This window comes from Mustela nivalis, assembly GCF_964662115.1.
Source record: "Mustela nivalis genome assembly, chromosome: 9".
NCBI lineage: Eukaryota > Metazoa > Chordata > Mammalia > Carnivora > Mustelidae > Mustela > Mustela nivalis.
The window spans coordinates 49165194-49184372 of NC_139028.1; the positions used below are offsets into that span (position 1 = coordinate 49165194).

Sequence of the window (19179 nt, forward strand, 5' to 3'; positions counted from 1 at the left end):
TAGAGATCTGGGAAGTTCTTCTCTCTCTCCACTGTAGCTTTCCAAGATGGTGTTCGCCAGTACATAATAACAGCATCTCTTAATTCATAGCAAAGATGACACATGCCTTAAATAAATTTTTTTACTTTTTCAATATTCACATTTGGCAAAGACAATTTGCATAGCATTACAACAAGTCAGAGAGGGTAGAAACTGAAGAATCGTTTAAAGCTGTATAAATAAATGAGGACTAACACTCCAATTTGTTTTGTTTTGGTTTGGTTTACAGAGAGATCTCAGGGTATGTCATTATCACATTTGTTGCTAAAAGTTTACTGAATATCAAGCAATCATATCCCAACACTCTAAACTATTTGTTTTTCAAGTATTTTTTTCTGGGGAAAAAAAATACAAAACTGTGAATTTCTACTACCCAGATGTCTGAACAATGACACTAAGTCTAAAGAAATCTGTTTACACAAAATTTAAAGTGCCCCTTAATGGTCAAACATAGTTTCTACCAGGCGATCACTATATCCTGGCTAGATAGTTTCTAACAGCCAGATAAAATAAATGTATTCTGACCTTGCCACCTTCCTGCTTTGAGAAAAAAGGCACTGATTAAGAATTTAACATACATTTGAAATATAGGAATTACACTTAACTTATATTTTATGAACCTATTTTGTAAGTATTAACTCTACCCTGAGTGCAGCTAATGCCCTACATCTCTTAAACATGTATATATATCCACAAAGCATTCTCCATAATATAACAGTCCTTATTTTATATCAAACTTCACTCTGACTTGCCTTTCTCTTCAAATATGCACATAAAATGCCAAAACTTCCATTTTCTTTCATTAAAGCCCACAGCAATTTTTCTCTTTCTTTTTCTTTCTTTCTTTCTTTCTTTCTTTTCTTTTTTTTTTTACTTCCTTGAACTGCTTCTCAAGAAATCCTAGTAAATGAAGAGGTGAGAGGCTTCCCAATGATATATTTGGCAGTCACAATAAAATAGGGTTGAAGGGCTGCCAGAAAGAAAAGTTCTGGAGAATCACAGTAGCAGGTATTTTTGAAGAGCTGTTATAAGAAGACAAACTAGCTTTTTTAATGGTGTATAGCTTAAGAGGACAAAACAAGGACAAATTATGAGAAATCAATGGAAGATTGATTCAATCTCAGAACCATCCTCACTGTGTTTCTCACCTGTCCACCTCGCATTTGGTTACCGAGAGCTCCTGATCCTCTCTACTCTGGAGTGTACAAAAGTTGCTCTACTCCAACCAACTCATCTGTATCTCAGTCCCCTACCTGAAAACAAGCCCTCACCATCCATCGTCCACCCCAATGGCTCACTGATTAATCATCCCACATTCTGCTGCAGTCACTAGCTTCAGACCTTATTAAAACAGAGAGGACAACTTCCTCCTACCTTTCCTGACTCACATTTTACAGAGCAATGTTTCATAAAACAAGGTATGTAGACATATTCTTGAAGATACAAACATTGTATCATGATTTTTAAACATTGGGTTTTCAAATATCTCTCTTCTACAGGGAAGCTATGAGAGACATAGAACAAACCTTAGTTTCTTAATTCTCTAGGGATCTGTGGGCCTATTTTTAGGAGATTATCACTTTTTTTTCCTCTAGAGTAGATTGAGATAAAGGGGTATTGTGATACATTCTAAAGTCTTTACACCCTTTCTTCTCTCCCACTGCAAAGTTAATATTTCAGCCATACACAACTTCTTATTTTTTGGTAACTAATTTCACATCTCTGTTCCCTGTGCACATTGTCCCCTCTGCTGGAAATGCTTTTCCTCCTCCCTTTTTGGTGAGAATTTACTGATATTTCAAGACCCAGTTCTATTTTCTTGGGAAACATGTCTGGTTTATCTCTGGGTTCCTACCCCTACCTCATTTTATACTGCCTGTCACATTGTGTTTTCCCCATGTGCCTGTGTGGGATTTCCTCATTGGATAGTAAGCCCCTTGAGGTCAGAAACCATGTAACTGTCATCTTTATACATCTTTAAGCATCTATAATTTCCTGTAGTATCAGGATCATAAAAGTGTTCATCAAATTGAATAGAACTAAGTGTTTTTTTTGTTTGTTTTTTGTTTTTTTTTTTTTAACCCTCAACCTGGAGCTTTTTGTTGTACTTGTGAGATAGGTTAGTCCCTGTCCTTGAATGGCCACCCAGGAATGTTTTCATAGTGGCGTCTCAGCACAGTACGGGATGTTGGCATGAACACGTGAAGTGTCTTCAGCTCTAAGTTTCTATGATCCTAAGTTGCACTGTGCTTAGGGTTGTGAACACAACTTTAAATTAGAATTGTTCCTTGTTTTTGTACCTTTTTCCTTTTTGGGGTCACAGGAGCTGTCTTTTCTCTTATCTCCTTGTTTTGGGGAATTCCCCCTGAAAAGTTCTTTGTCTCAAAAAATGCTATCTATCTCTCAGTCTGTCTCAAGAAATTTTTTCCCTCATTCCCCCTCCCCATTTTTCTACTACACCTAGCCCATCATGGCCCATTTTCTCAGGAGTCAGTCCATACTTGTTTTCTAAGCTAATTGTCAGAAAAATTAATGAGTGATAACTGAGTTGTCAACAACTAACCCTGGTTTAACATAATTATAGCTGCCGTTATTAAAGAAATGTTATAAGTTCCTTACATGTATTTTATCATTTAGTCTTAACACAAACCCCATAAATTATTATTCTTATCTACATTTTAAATATGGTAAAACTAAGGCCCAGAAGTGAAATAACATATTCAACCACTTCATAGGAAGTGGTGGAGTTTGGATCAACTTCCAGTCCGTTTGATTGCTTTTAACCACTTCGCTAAACTGGCATTCCTCCCTCAGCCCCCAACACACATGCCACTGCTAATTTTGCATTAGCACAATTATAAACTGCGAAGTACAAGACGCCATGGACAGTCAGAGATTTGGATGTGAGAAGATTCTTCTTTGAATCCAATAGCCCACACTGCCTGGGACGAAATATTTAGCCTAATCAGAAGACTACATTTTATAATGTATATTTATTTTTTTCCTTGTTTTATTGAAGAACATGAGCCTCTTTTACACAATTCACAAGTGGCACATTTTCAATATTTATTTCAACGTTTAAATCTAAGAGGAAAGCTGAGGTTACAAAAATAATTTCAGCAGATGAAAACACAACAGCTCCTCCATCCCAGGACTTGCTGTGAGAATGTGTTTCATGGGATGTACATTACACACCTCTCACAAGGCTGAAAAGAATCAAAGGGCAGCAATAACTGTGAGGATCAATCAAAATTGACCATTCCATTCCACCTACATTTATTGAGAGAAGAATACAGTAGCTGTCTTTGCTCCTGCTTCTCCCACCCTGTGCTCCTCACAGCTATACTCACTTGAACACTCCTATAGGTCAAGACATCCCACATCCCACCCTATTCTGATTTTAAAATGTGTCCAGTGAGCAAGACTTGCTCCCAGATCTTTGTTCCTGATATCCTTCCCCACAGAAAGGAACCATTGCTTCTGAAAAAAATATGACTGATTCGGGCCTGAGGCACTGCAGATACAAGATGACTCTAGAACACTTTGTTATATCAGAAAGAAAGAAAATGCTAAAAAAAAAAAAAAATGGGGAGGTGAAATAGAGACACAAAAGCCAGCTTGAATGGGGTACCCATAGATGGAATCTGGGACCATCTAAGCACTAAGATAATTTTACACCTTAAAGAATTATATACCATTGAAGAAATCCTAAGAGCTGAAAGTCTTTACTGATATCATAGGTGGATTAAAATAGATTGATAGATTATACATCTACATAGATAAAATAGATGATATATAGATAATTAGATGGATGGATAGATGATAGAGAGGAAGCCCACCAGGGAGGTGGGATCCTGCTAACAGTAGAATCTTGAGTGCTAATAAATGTAAAGGAAGTGCTGAAGATAGAAAATCATCATTTTGTAACAACCACTAGATGGCAACTGTAGAAGAATGTAGAATATTTGCATAGTATTTTAAAAATCTCCATGTAGTCAATTTATTATTTTGAAAGAAAGAAAATAAGTAATTATGGAGTGGGGAAATTGGACCATATCTGGAGCAGATGATCAAACTTCACATCACCAATATTAGACAGATGGTTGTCCTCTGCCTCTTGAAGAGATACTCTCTTAAAAAGACACAAAACCACTTACAGAGAATTCTGGGCAAGAAGGCATTACCTGCATCCATTTATGAGGAAATATCAGACAGACTCAAAAAAAAGGAAATCCTATTTACAAATGGTAGGAGAAACTGTATTCCCCCAAAGTGCCAATCTCATTAAATTAAAAAAGGCGGATCTGTAAAAATATTTCAGATGAAAGAAGGCTAAAGAGACATGGCAACCAAGGTTACCTACTCTAGTCTGGATCCTGTTACGGGGGGAAAAAATGTTATAAAGGACATTATTAGGTCATTAAAAACAGAATATAAATATTAGATTAGAATAAAGCTTTATATTAATATAGAATTTACTGGAGTTAATAACCGGCCTGTGATTATGTATGAGAATATTCCTACTCTAAGGAAAAATACACTGATGTACCCAGGGATAAAGGGTTCTAATTCATACAACTCACCTTCACGTGGTTCAGTTTGGGAAAGAGAGACAGCAAACGAGATGTAATGTACACACTAAGTGAATATGGGTTTATGTGTGTCTTTGGATTATTTTATTGTTGTAATTTTTCTATAGGCTTGAAATTATTTCTGAATAAGAGGTTAAAGAAAAGGATAAAAGAAGTGCCCTTGATCAGGGAAAGCCTTCATTTATAGCTCAGATCAAGGTTTGCTAATGTTTTCCCACATTAGCAACATACAACAGGGATAAATAAGCTAAGTGGTGGGTTAGGTGCAATTTGAAATGCGTTCAGTTTTATTTATGTATTCAGTTAGCAAAAACTTACTGAGCACCTGTCATGTGCCAGACAACGTGCAACGGTATGGTATGCCTTTTTTCTTCTCCTCGAAAGCGTGCTAGACTATGTGTGAATAAGAATAATAACTGCATTAGAAACTCATTTGGAAGCCACTGGCTGAGTTGACACAACTAGTTCCAGAAAAGTGTAGCTCTTCTACCTTATTTCTGTGACCAGCCCATGTTCCTTGATGTTTCTTAGTAACATAATTCATGCTTTCTCACTTCTAGAAAATCTGCCTGAAAAACCTATAGATTACTTCTGTTTCCTTAAGGATGGGGTCCAACTTTGCAGTGTCATTAAGTCAGAATTTGGAGTCCTGCTGTTAACCTCTGCATAGTCCAGTGGGACACCCAGTCCTCCCAGATGGTAACTGCCAACTTGTGTGTGCACCTTTGTCTCAGCGTAGAGGCTCTGAGATTCCTGGCACCAGGCACTGCTTTCCAATATTATATCATTAAAAGTCCAGTTTGATATATTTATTGTTCACTCTCAAGAAACTCTCAACCCATTCTAGTTCATCAGAGTACAATGGAAAGGACTCTTGGGTTTTGGCAATTGACAATTCTCAGAACAGATTTAGCTCAGTCACTTAACAAATGCTTATAGCCAAATTATATAATATTTCTAATTCTGTCTCCTCTCTTTAAACTCAAAATAATGGTGCTCTATTTCTCAGAGGATGGTTGTAAGAATTAAGTGAGACAGTGTTTGGCACAGCAATTAGTTGTAAAATGTTAATCATTAATATTACTTTCAGAAGATAAACACAATTTTTATTTTAATGACTGGAAGCAGGATTCCTCTTTCGGGTGACATAGGTGATATATTTCTTGTTTAAACTGCTTCTCAAGGAGAGCAAGGCCCAAAGGTTATGGTTGGATGGACCCAGGGATGTGAAAGAGAGAGTAAAACTATTCTATATAGTTGAACAACAGAAGTTAGAAAATAAAACAACAACCACAATGACAAGAAAACAAAAAAAGAAAGTTAAGAAGAAAGAAATGAGAGAAAGTTTTGTCTACACAGTAGGGTGCCAAAGAGGTAGATTGTTTAAAGTTAAATGTGGAGTTGTTGACTTTTCAACAAGTTAGCCCTCTCACCAAACTTCCCATTAAATCTGTGACTTGAGTGAATGTTCTTGGTTGGTTGGTTGGTTGGTTGGTTGGTTTTGTTTTGTTTGCAGTTTGTTTCCACAATGCATATTGAGGTGAAAAAAGTGGGTTCTGTCTAGGACCACATGAGCAGGGAAGAATCAACAGGTGCTGAAGAAAAGCAAGCAGGACTGAGAGCTTTGTAGGAAGAGTAAGATCTAGAAGAGCCTCTGAGAAGGAATCTCTGACAAAGTACAGCAATCTTGGGGGATAATGAGATGGCAACTTAACCTGAAGCATAGATTTTATCCCTATTATAGGCAAAAGAATGGAATTGGCTAAAAAAAGCCTAGTGTTCAAAGTTTTTAAACTAGGTAAAATACTAAAACTTGCAAAGTATGATAGATCCACAGTCTTTTATCCATAATTCCAAAACACTACGTGGTATTAAAATGTTTTGTTCAGTGTCAGTACTCTGTCAGTGGAAAAAGCTGACCTTATTCACCATTGGGCTGCCCATGGCCTTTCTTTATCGTGACAGCTGGTGTATTTGTACCTTTTACTGAAGAGTTGTGTGTGTCAGATTACGGTGTGCTGCTCAGATTCTGTGAGGATTATTGGCCACAGAGGCATATATGCCACTTTTCCTTAATCAGAAAATTCAGAATTCTTAAACATATCTGGGGTTTTGAATAAGAGATTACAAATAGGAGTTCAGGGGGAGAAAAAAAAAAAACAAAAACAGAAGAAATTTTAAATGAGTGATAAAAGGGGATTACCTTCCAGTGTATTTCTAAAGCTGAAATTGGCAGCTTTATCCATGGAATCGGATTCGTACTGGGTCAGACTTAGGCAGAATTCCACATCAGCGGAGGAGGGGAGCCTCGGGGTCCTGGCTTTGTCGTGGTTTCCAGGATTGCGCAGTAGCGGTCCCTCGGGAGATCCGTCGCATAAAGCCTGCCGGCTGTTGTACTCCTCCAGGCGGGTGCAGATGATCTACACAAAAACCTTCATGTTAAAGGAGTTGTGATCACCTCAATATCAAACGGGGGGTAGGGGAAGAAGGCAGGGAGATTCACCTAGAGGTTCATATTTTAAAGGAAATTGTTCAAGGAAACAACATTCTGAGGGTTGTAGAAAAAGCAATGAAAGCTAAAATCTAGTACAGAAATTCTTGTCTTGCATCTACTTAAGAAAATGAGTTAAATTGCCTAGGCCTCAGTAATCAAAGGAGGATAGTAAAAATGACTTCATATAATTTTGTCAAATATGTATTTGTTGAGAACATTAATCTGACAAGCATCTGTTAAACATCCACTGTAGGACTTTGCTGGATGTATGCCCACAAAGCTAGCCCTAGTCCCGAATTTACCCAGCTCTTGTTTTCCCTCTCCACATATCTTCTTTTGGCTCTCACAGGTTTCCTGGCTTACATCCCCACTACCTGGTGAGAACTCCCTAATTCCTATCTCTAGTTAAGACCTCTCCTCTGAACTTGAAACCTGTATCTTCATCTCTGACTTCCCATTTCCGTCTTATCTCCTATGCATCTCACATGTCACATTTAGGCTCCCCAAACTCTGTTCCTCTCCCCGTATTTCCTATCACACCACCTGTCCTGCCACTCAAACCCATGAGTCATCCTTTTTAAGCCAGAAACTGGTGAGTTTTCATTTGTATTTTATTCTCTTGAGTCTTTCACTAATGACTGAAATCATTAGGCAGTCTTGTCGATTGTACCTCCAGAACATAGCCGGAGTCTGGGTACCACTCTTCAGTTTGCTTACAAATGTTGTGATCTGACTGCTAAAGTCAGGTTGGCCAGCCTTCTCTGAGCATTACACGTGCTTCTCCCTGCCACGACTTTGTTCATGTCTACGCATGCTCACTCCTTGGCATGGATCTGACATCTGACCTCATCTTCAAGGCCAAGGCAGTATTTTAGAAAAAACCAACCCTGTTAACTCTCACTTGGAGAGAAATTTGAAAGGATCTGACTCTAAATAGGAAGAATGTTGAGGAAATCTTCACCGAATTACTTTGCTCATAGTTTCATTGATAAGTAGGCAGAACAGTAAACTAGGATAAAAATATTTCACTAAAGAAGTCAAAAGGAGCTCTTTCAGTATAAATATAAAATAAAAATTGTAAATAATTTATAATATCACACCATAATTTAATAGGCAGATTTATCTTTATTTTTTCATCTCCGTGTTATATAAATTAATTCATCTTAAAATCATTGATGACTTAAATTCAGTGAGATCAATGAACTAAGTAGCAAGATATTAATATTAACTCAGAATAAAAAGTGCCCGAGAACCACCCTGCCATGACAAACTTTTCCTAACAGACACATACTTCCACAGGAGACCCGTGCCCACTGAGTAGATAACATTATTCCTTGCCAAATGTAGACTTCATTTACTTTAGACTTTCTTGATCAACAGTCAGTATCATCTCCCTTAGAAAATGTGGTCTCCACGAGGATAACTTTATTATTAGGACTTCCCACAGAATCTAGAATATAGGCTCAATCAATATTTGATGGATGAACCAATGAATCGTCTACAAACTACAGACGGGTTCAACAGCCTTTTTAACTCCTCCTGTAATTGGTACCAACCTCTGCCCCAGAAGATATTTTTTTAAACATATCATCTGTATTAAACATACAAGGAGGCCCTTTTCTGATCGAGATCATGAGGAGGGCATCACTGTGTACATTTTTAAAACTTCACACAACCACAGTGTAGATTTATATGATTTATTCCCCATATTTTAATGATGAAGAAATGCAGTCTGAGTAGGGAAGAATACAAAAGGCTAGTAGCAACTGAAACCCTGTTTTATGATGAATACTTCTGTGGACAATAGGTAAGACATGGAACAATACTTTAAAAGTGAAAAGCCTTCCTGGTCACTTGTTCGCTTCACAGTTAAAAATAATCAAGACAATCTTATCAGTCTCCTGCTCCAGTGAGTTTGCCCTCTAGAGAAACATAAAAGCAAATTCAATTACCACTTAATGGAACTGAATGAGACGTGCCCCCTAGGAATGGCTGCTACTGTGCTGAATGAGAGACACTTAGAGAAGCTTTTAATTTGGGGTCACTAAGATATCACTTATGAATAGTGTTGTGTGGTGGAAAAGAGCTGGTGCCAAATTCCGGGAGATGTGGGCATCAGTTCCGACTCTGCTACTTACTAGCGATGTGTCAGTGAGCATGTTATTTAGAGTTGCTAAGTCTCAATTTTCTCAACAGTAATAGGAAATCACATTAAATATAATAGGATATAATAAAAATATACCCTTATATAACATAGTAATGTATAATTCACATCTACTATATTAATAATAAAATAAAATACTAATAGAAAGTAGCACAGTTTTACTATATTAATAATAAAACAGTAATAGAAAATAGCACAGTTTTTTTGCCCAGCAAATGTCAGTTTCCAGGGTTCTTCACAATTTATGACATTCCTCAATCCTTTTATCCACACGTAGTAATTGAGAACTAGGTCTGTTGGATGACTTATCTAAGGTCATATGATGCTTAGAGACAGAGCTAGAACATTAATACACTGTGCTGATTCGAAATGTATATATCCACAACATTTATTACTGCCTGTAAATGGCTTAGGAATGGTTGAATAAAGCTAAACTAGCTTTTGCATTGAATATAATATATTGGATTCCTTTATCAGTCGATTACCTAGACATCATGGCAGGTACATAAATGAAATCATTTTCATTCCTGTTGGTTGGAATAATAAACCATCTCAGGACTTTTTCAAAAGATCCTAGTGCCTCAAAAACTCCTACAGCAGACTTGTTTAAATTAGAGAGGTTTGAATGGAACTATTTTTGCTGACATGCCAACTGCGAAGTGACTAAGTGTTCAGATGACTGGATGTATTAGTAACAAGGAGGAAATCTACCCTGGTTCCAGAAATAATTTGAAAAACTTAGTTCCAAGTCATCATGTTTGTATTTGATACAGGAGACTCAGGGAGGGGAAATTGTTAGCATGATGGTTAGAATCATGGAGATTACAGTCAGACATGATTTCTAGTACTGACTATTATTAGCTACATGACCTTGAGCAAATCCCTTAAACTCTGAGTATTAAGGTTTTTCATCTATACATGGGGATTATAACAACTTTTTATGAAGGATCAAATAATGTAACATATGCAAAGCACTTATGTCATTTCAAATAGAGTGTTTAATAATGATCGCTGTTGGGGTATCTGGGTGGCTCAGTCGGATGAGTGTCTGACATTTGATTTCGGCTCAGGTCATGATCTCATGACGATGGGATGATCTCATGGTCGTGGGATCCAGCCCCAAGTCAGGCTCTGCACTCAACGGGGAGTTTGCTTGAGAATCTCTCTTCTCCCCCTTCCCCCCACCCCACCTGGTGCATGCTCTCCCTCTCTCTAAAAAAATCTTTTTTGTTTGTTTTTTCCAGCTTTATTGAAAAATAATCGACATATTATAATTTGTAAATTTAAGAAATTTTTTTTTTTAAATAATGACAGCTATTATACTATTATTGAATACAAGACCATTGGGCATGCTACCAAATCGTTTTTAACCCCGGCTCTGTAACACTGGCTGAATATTCATTATGGTCATAATGAATATTGATATATAAAAATGTTCTAGTAATAATTTCCACCCATGGAACTGAAAGAATATGTCAGATACTAAACCAGTCATTTTACATTAACAGATCCCATTGAATTCTTCCACAATAATGCCTTAAGATGTATTATAACACTATTCTAATTTTAAAGAAAACATTTCCCAGAATAAGTAACTTATTCAGTATCTTGTAGCAAAATTACAAAAGTCCACTGAAACCCGTGTTTCTGCAACTGAAAAGATTATACCCTTCCACTACATTATTTCTGCTTTCCATTGCATTTATTGCTTTCATTAACACAGAAAACAAGCATATATAATAATTGCACTCCATTTTTTTACTGTTGAGATAAACCAAAGGTAAAAGACTCTAAATAACTTGTTCAATATCACCTGGCAAGTGGCAGAGGTCCTCTGATAAGGAAGTTCTTCTTTTTCTATTTCAACACAGGTGATTTATAGCATAGGATGGGGGAAAGAATCAAGTGTTCCAAGGCAAATGAAAAAAGAGAGATAGAAAGAAGAAACAGACGTATTAATGGAAGTGAACCTAGATAGTGTTCTCTTAAGCTAAAGTATATAGCAACAAACTACCAGCTATTAAAAGCTGTCAGGAGCAAAGATTCTATTAGGGCATTAGAGATTTATCTGGGGAAGAAAAAAAAAGTAAACCATATGACATTCCACAGAATCTTTTCCATAAAGAAAAAAAGAGAAGCGAAGCTGTTATTTCACTGAGCTGTTGTCATGGTTACCTAAAACCCATGACTCTCTGCTGAAATGTGACTTTTTTTCTTTTTTCTTCCCACTGTTTGCTTCCATGTGATGTGCTTTCCCCTGATGAGTGGATTCCCTGGCCACATTTCACTATATATACATACATATATAGGAATGTTTATTTCTCTCTGTTTTGGTCTGTCATGACAGCTACCTTGATACACCTTTCCTTTTTATGGCTGGTCTGTCTGCTGCTTGCATAACATTGGAACTGATTGCATTGAGCACAGATGTTTGTACATTAACGTTATTAAGTAACCCCCATCTCTAAAAATATTGGACTGCTTTAACTGATCACAAACAGACTTCTACATTAAAAGCTCTTGGCATTAAAGAACTAGGTGAGAAAATATATATAGAAAAGACACAAATTCTGAATCTGAGAAAAATTATTTTCTAAACATACTAACACTAATTCATATATTATTTTATTTAATAGAAAATTCCATCAGTAAATATTGTTAATCTTGCTTAAATAACACTCAGATATATTTTAACTTGCTTTTCTCTATTGTATATATATATTTTTTTCGGCATGCACATACATACATATATAGAAACCCAGAGAGAACTACCTAAAATGTTTTATTTTACATGTTGAGTGAGTCAGCACTTATTTTGCACTGATGTGTCCTTAGCCTTGGGGATCCAGTGCTATAAAGAAGTATGGTCGAAGTTTCTAGAAATCTAGGCATGGAGAGTTTAATTTTTAATGTATGTTATTGTTAGAGTGAACATTTCTATGATTCTTAATTTTGTTCAATTCAGCATACATTTATAAAGCCCATTCTATGCCTATATCATGGTTCTGGGCTCTGCAGATACAAAAATAAATTAGAAGTGGTCTCTTCCCTGTAGCAGCCGACATTCTGATAGACAAAGACGGGTCTGAAAACAATGACATGAACTGAAGTTTCTATCATATAAATCTGTACAAAGTGTAATGATAACTCAAAAGGGTAAGGGTCAGTTCTTTCCTGAGTAAGGCATGTGGATCAGAAAGAATCTAATGGAATATTTTTATTGTAACATAAATGAAAAGGTCTACATCGGAATATCGATGCCAGTTTTCTGTGCAACTGAATTTTAAGGGAGTCCAAGTGGCTACAAGTCAAATTTTATATCCGTAAATCAGTGACCTAAATGATCTCTTCTGAGCCTAAATTGTTTCTTATTAACAGAGAAAAAACATTGGAGTCAGAGACACAAGGCTTCAGTCCTCTGCTGCATGACCTTGGACAAATCCCACCTTTTGGGGGCCTCTGTCTTCATTTATAAAATAAGGGCACTATACCACACACCACTGAGTGTCTCTTAGCTCACAGTTAGTAAATGCTATGAATTTCTAAAAACTCTGTTTTTGTGTTGCAAAACTCCTGGAATTGAGGAAGAGATGGAGGCTTGGCACTAGAGGGGCCAGCACTCTAGCTGATTTCCAAGGTCCTGTGAATCCGCAGAGTCCGGAAGCTGTTTGATTTTCACTTCACATCTCGATTTGAGCGTACAATTCAGGCGGAAACATTTAAACTAGGGGTATGTTTATTGTAGAACCCGAGTTTCTAAAGTGAAATCGATACCAGAACAATTTCCAGATTCATTAAATCAGTGATTCTCAATGCTGGCTGCACATTAGAATCACAAGAGAAGATTTTACTTATTTATTTTTAAAGACTTTTTAAAAAAAAATATTTATTTTAGAGAGACAGAGAGACACAGAGCGAGAACACAAACAGGAGGGGCAGAGGGAGAGGGAGAGAAAATCTCCACCAGACTCCATGCTGATTGTGAGGCTGGGCAACAGCCTGGATCTCACTGTACGAGCTGAAACCAAGAGTTGGATACTTAACTGGCTGTGCCACCCAGGCATCCCCCAAGAGCCATCCAGATGTTCCACTGTTTTAAAAACGCAAATGCCTGGGGGTGGCTGGGTGTTTCAGTCAGTTGGGTGCTGGACTTTGGTTTTGGCTGGGGTTGTGATCTCGGGGTTGTGAGATTGAGCCCCAGGAGGGGCTCCTGTTCAGTGGGGGGTCTGCTTGAGGATTCTTTTGCTCTATCTCCCTTTGCCCCTTCCCCCACTCTCTCTTTCTCTAAAATAAATAAATAATTTTTTTTTAAAGAAATGTTTAAAAGTGCAGATGCCTGGACTTCCTAGTAGACCACCTGAAGAGGATTTTCCAGCAGGGATTAGGTGGGTAGATCCATGCAATGTTCTTGAAGCTCCCTAAGTGGTTTAGATACCAAGAAGTACTGAATTAAATGGCTATAAACAACTGATCTTCATTTTTAAAGGATGGTAACCAGAAATGGAAACAGCAGCTCTCACCTCACAGGGACAGCACTCACAGTAGGCAGACACAGATTCTCTTTTTTCTTTTTTGTTTTCTCTTTTTTATTTAAACTATTATTTGCTTGGTTTTCTTCAATGGCCTTCATTCACTCTATTTCTGATTTTGAATTTTAGCACCAATTACCACACAGCAGTTTAATCATTGAGGAATATGGAAATGAATATCATAATTTCTGTCCAGTGTTTACCCACTAGACCCAGAAAGATGTATTTAGAAATAAAATCAGCTACAATCATAAAGAGAAGAGGAGATGGGGAGGAATTTTCCACTCAATAAATGATTAGAAAAAATGCATATATAATTCTAGTAACACCAACTAGCATCTATCTCATGTAATCAAATATCCATTAGCATTTGTCTGTTAAGCTTCCATGTGGATGTTATAACATTTTTGGTGATTTAGGTAAGCCACCAGCCTTTCTGGATCAAGTGAGGTGGTACAGCTAAGGAAAGAATTATAATGGACTCAAAATCCCTGTCCTCGCTTAGCAGTATTTTAAGCAATAACAGAGGATGAGAGAACTAAATGAGAGTTTTGCACTTTATAAATTAAGGTAGGAGGTCTGAAGGCTTATTGAAATAAATCTTTTTTTTTTTCAAGCTCATTTTTGCAGCCTTTCCTGCATAAATAAACTCATTCCTTTTGGTAAATAGCTGTCATTAGTGATACCATATATTACACCATGACCATTTTTCAATGAGCTTCAATAGACTCCATTTGGAAGGTGTGTGAACTTAGTGGGGAGGGCAGGAAGCCCTTCACACTCCAAACTTGCAGAGCGTAAGATACGAATGCCAGACTCTTCCCATCTCATTTAAACTTTAGGCTCAGTTCCATAAAGCCCTGCTAGTCAAAAGTGCTGTATTAGAAATGTCTGGAATGCAGACAAAAAAAACATTTCTTCCTCCTTATGGTTTTAAAATGATAAATAATTAAAAGCATATTTCTTTGCTCACATTTTGTCCCTAATCCAGAGTGAAAAATTCAGCATAGGAGAAATAGAAATTAAATTTCAGAATTGCAATCCCTTACCTTGTACCTCTAAAGTTTGCACATAGTTAGGAAAAAAGCTAATTTCTTCCACAGGCTAATGAAAAAAGATGAGACAGAGTAAGCCAGATCCTCTGGCTGAAGACATCATAGCAGACATGTCCTCGGGAACAGTATAGGTGGTCAGGCAGCCAAGCCTGACCCATCTCTGTTAGTTCCTAGTGATCCTGAGATTGTATACGGTTCACCTTTATAGCTCAGTGCTTTAAACCTTAGCAAAGGGAAAGGATAGTAAAAGCATTAGTTGAGTTAACTACACAGAAACACTTGCAACAGGGCTTTACACATGCTAGATGCTCAATGTAAATTAGCTGTTTTCATTATTTACCTATTTGGGTTCCAGGGTCCTCATATGTTTTTTTTTTTTTTTAAGATTTAATCTATTTAGATTCTAATATTAGAATCTTATTTAAGATTCTCCCAATTTCCCTGATGATAATAATTGTATAGACATTTAGTAAATGATGCCTTCCCAAAGGCTCCCTGTTAAATTTCTGATCAATGGGTCTAAGAGCTAGGAGCAGGGATTTGTAATTTGTACACTGTACGAATTTTATTGTGAAGAAAATTTCAGGGACACTGACCTAGATCATTAACTTAATCATCTAAATATCTGCTCATCCATCCAACAAACACTTAATGAGCCCTTACCACTTGCCAGGTACCATTCTATGTACTGAGAAGTACAGTGATGAACCAAACACTCTTTTATTTATTAAAGTTTAGGAACATGGTAGAGGATATTAGACAAATAAACACACAAATGCCCATGTAATCACAATTGTGAAGTGTGCTGTAGAGGAAAATACAAGGTATGCTGAGAACTTTTAATAGGAGATCTTTTCTGCTCTTGTCAGGAGAGATGGGGAGGGAGGTGTATAAAGACCTAATTGCTAAGGTTCTTTTATGTTCTACTATTGCATGTCCAGGATGCCTTACCTGCCAAGAGGAGAAGAAGGATGCTGGGCTGAGTAAGGTAGGGTTTGCTGGGTTGTGCCCGCCCATGTACTCATTGGTGCAAATGTCACAACCTTTAGCATCTCGCCAGTCCCAATATGGAATAGTGAAGTTCTCATCCCCAGTGAGCTTCTGGATTTCTTGTTCCCACAGCAACAAGAAGAGTCTATGCCAAGGCAGGAAACCTGGGGCTTCATGAGCAAAATCAATGTCTTTCCAGACTTGAGACCCTCCGAGCAGTGTGTCCCTTGACACGTAATAATGCATCCAGACAAAGAGGTCATAAATGTTGATGTCATTAAACATGGGGGTTGATCCATTATTCATTTGGCCATAGGTGCCTGTGGGAATGACATAGTCTGGGCTGGTGGTATGCTTCGCTAAAGTAAGGTAGGCAAGAAATTTGTTCTTCTCTGGGACACTCAGATCAAAGATGTTTCTTCTCACCAAAAGTCGTTTCTCTGTGCAGTTTGGTCCCCAAAAGCCAAACTTACAATTTCCACAGTTGAATCCCATGAAGTTGCCAAAGCAGTGGCAGGTCCTATTATAAAAGACTGAGGGCCAGGACTCCCGGTCATCCACCCCTGTGAAGGGGAACTGAGGCCCACGGGGGGCATTAGACAGAACGATATTCTGACAGGCACCCCTACCTGAGAGCTGGCCACAGGGACTCCCGTCACCCCTCCACGGTGGGCAGCATTCCTTTTCCATCAGGCTCTTGGAGGAGGCACAGGCTCGAGGGAAATGGCCGGTGGAAGTCTGAAAACTCCAGAGTAGGAAGCACAAAGCAGCCAGGAGCATTCTTCCCCTAGACCTCACAGATCGGCTTGAGCCAGTTAATTGAGCCACGCACTTCTCTTTCCAGCTACCCCTACAGTGACTATCACATGTTTTGGCTGAGACCTATATAATACGAGTCCCACCTCCAGCATCAAACATTCTTGGGCTTTATCTTAAGCTTTCATCTTCTGAAAACCACATGACTAACATTTCTTCAGAGTTGGCACAAATCCCACCAGTGGGACAGGCCTATGTTAAAGTGAGAAACACCATTTACCATTAACAGTTTAATTCACATGGTAATAATACTGATAATAATAATAATTTTTCCTGATCTAAGGAAAGGTAGCTAGTTGACTAGAAGAATAATGAAGATCTGAATTAGAAAATAAGAGGTGGTGTCAGGAATAGAGCTTATTAAGAAAGTTCAGGCAATGTTAGAGATTAAAGATGATAGGTGCACGGTAGTTGTTTCTCAGAGACCGTAATAAGTAGGCCACAGAATTTGCAAAACTCAGCTTTGCAGACAGAGATGCTCTTCAGAGCCTAAAGATTCTGTCTTATCTCTGGTTATATTGCAGATTATTTATTTCATACAAAGTATCTGAAGAAAAAAAAATCTTTCTGCTGTGTCTCTCTGATTATCTTGATTCAGTTGACTACTTTCCTGCAATCTGTTTATTTTCTGACTATTGCTAAGAATAGGTAGGTGGTCTGCTTTATTGTGGAGACTTTTACTAGCTAATATTCCAAAGGAAATTCTTTTTACTTAAATGCTGTAGCCACCTTGTTTCACTCGTAAAATCTAGAAATCAGAAAGTGTTTTGAAATTTTGTCTACCATAGGGTCTTGTAAAAGAATTCTCAATTTAGGTTGTGAATGAATAAGGTCAATATGTTTATTCAGCAAATATTTATTGGTCATATGCATCCCAGAATTCTTTTTTTTTTTTTTTTTTTTTTGCATCCCAGAATTCTTTCTCTGTATATAGTGAGCTAGGTAAATTGAAAGGCATGGATAAAAACCGAATTCTACCACTTAGGCTCGTTTTCAAATGAACAGTATAGATATTACGTATATCAGACTTTTAATGAGGGAACATTTTTGTGAACTGAGGGTACTGAAAAGGATTTCATCATTTTGGATAATAGTATTCAAATTTTACTAAAACGATGCCCCTTGAATAAAACCTGAATGGTGGGCAAAAGTTGGAAAGACCAAGAGACTGGAAATAAACCTTCAGGCAGGGCAGGGCGAAAACTATAGAGGCAGAACCAGAGAACTGGATTCAGGTAGGCTCCCCACACTAGTGGAAATGAAACCCAGGACCAGTCAAGGAAGGGGCTTAAAAAGTTTTGGAGGAGAGAGGGGTGGGGTTTAGGTGAGCCTGGTGGCTCATATTGCTGGAGCACTGGGTGTGGTGCACAAACAATGAATCTTGGAACACTGAAAAAATTAAATTAAATTAAATTAAAACAAACAAACAAAAATTAAGTGGCTTAAACTAAGGTGAGTTGAAGGATTAGAGGGTAAGAGTATTCACACCACAGTTGTCCCTGCCAGATTTCCTCCTTGATCCTATTCCAGACGTGAAGCTGGGTGGTCCCCTCCACACATACAGAATTAGGAAACAGAACGTTAGGAAAAGCTCCAAGGAAAGCAGCTGGGTCTGGTCTGGGAGCTGCTGCAGGGCTCTAGGGAAGACCATCACTTTGCACGTGAATCTCAGTGCCTGCCTCTGCTTTCCTCCGCTTTCTGCTGGAGTTTGTCTCATTATTTAGAAAAACATCAAGGTGCTTCCATACCCTTCTCTTGGGACTCAAAAGCCAGCTTTTTAGGTGGAAGGAGCAGTGTGTGGGTGAAGAGGAAGGGAAGATAAGTTTCCATGGAAATGCTGCCTCTGGCTGGGATTAGGAAGTCATCACATGATCTCCACAAGGAGGCTTAATATTTTTTCTTCCTCCTTTCAGAGCCACTGAGAGATTAACACAGGGTTTCTTGCCCCTGGGGAGTCTTGGTTCTGTATTACTTATAGCCACATGTGGCCTTTTGTAATTCTGTTCCGTCTACTTAGAGACAGAATTCAACTTCTAATGTTCAATTTAATTAAGAATTTTGCTTTACACTTGCCCCCGTATCAGGCTTCCCAGTGAACAACTTACAAAGCCTTCATCACGCCACTGGGCCTCTGTGTCAATTCTCCCAGTCTGTTTTTTTACAGCCTTCCAAGCATGCTTAGATTAATGGCAAAAATGTCCATTAAATGTCCAAATGTCCATTTGTCCTCTTAATTTCCTTTACCAAAGTGTTTTTTTTAACTTGACAGACCTCTTGCTATCAAATATAAAACAACATGTACTCTGGCCCACATGTATATATTGTCAAAACAAACTTCCTACATATCAACCCCATTTAAACTGGTTCTTCCCTAAACTCTAGATGTACATTCTGTAGGTGTCTCTAGTTTATAGAGTTTGAAAGTGTCCTATCCTATTCTAGGAGATTATTGTATTGGTAATACCTAAACTAATGCAATCTCCATTAGCCAGAATTAGGG

General features: G+C 37.8%; 1 protein-coding gene across 1 annotated transcript in view; it reads right to left on the bottom strand.

Annotated features, from left to right (window-relative positions):
• TYR (tyrosinase) overlaps nucleotides 1-16658 on the bottom strand; it is a 100195-nt gene extending 83537 nt beyond the window's left edge. The window contains exons 1-2 of the mRNA XM_082684398.1: nucleotides 15825-16658; nucleotides 6835-7051 (exon numbers count right to left, since the gene is read on the bottom strand). Of these exons, the coding sequence (XP_082540524.1) occupies nucleotides 6835-7051; nucleotides 15825-16643 (1036 nt within the window). The 5' untranslated portion in view covers nucleotides 16644-16658. The remainder of the gene's footprint in view (nucleotides 1-6834; nucleotides 7052-15824) is intronic.
• Nucleotides 16659-19179: the final 2521 nt, after the last annotated feature.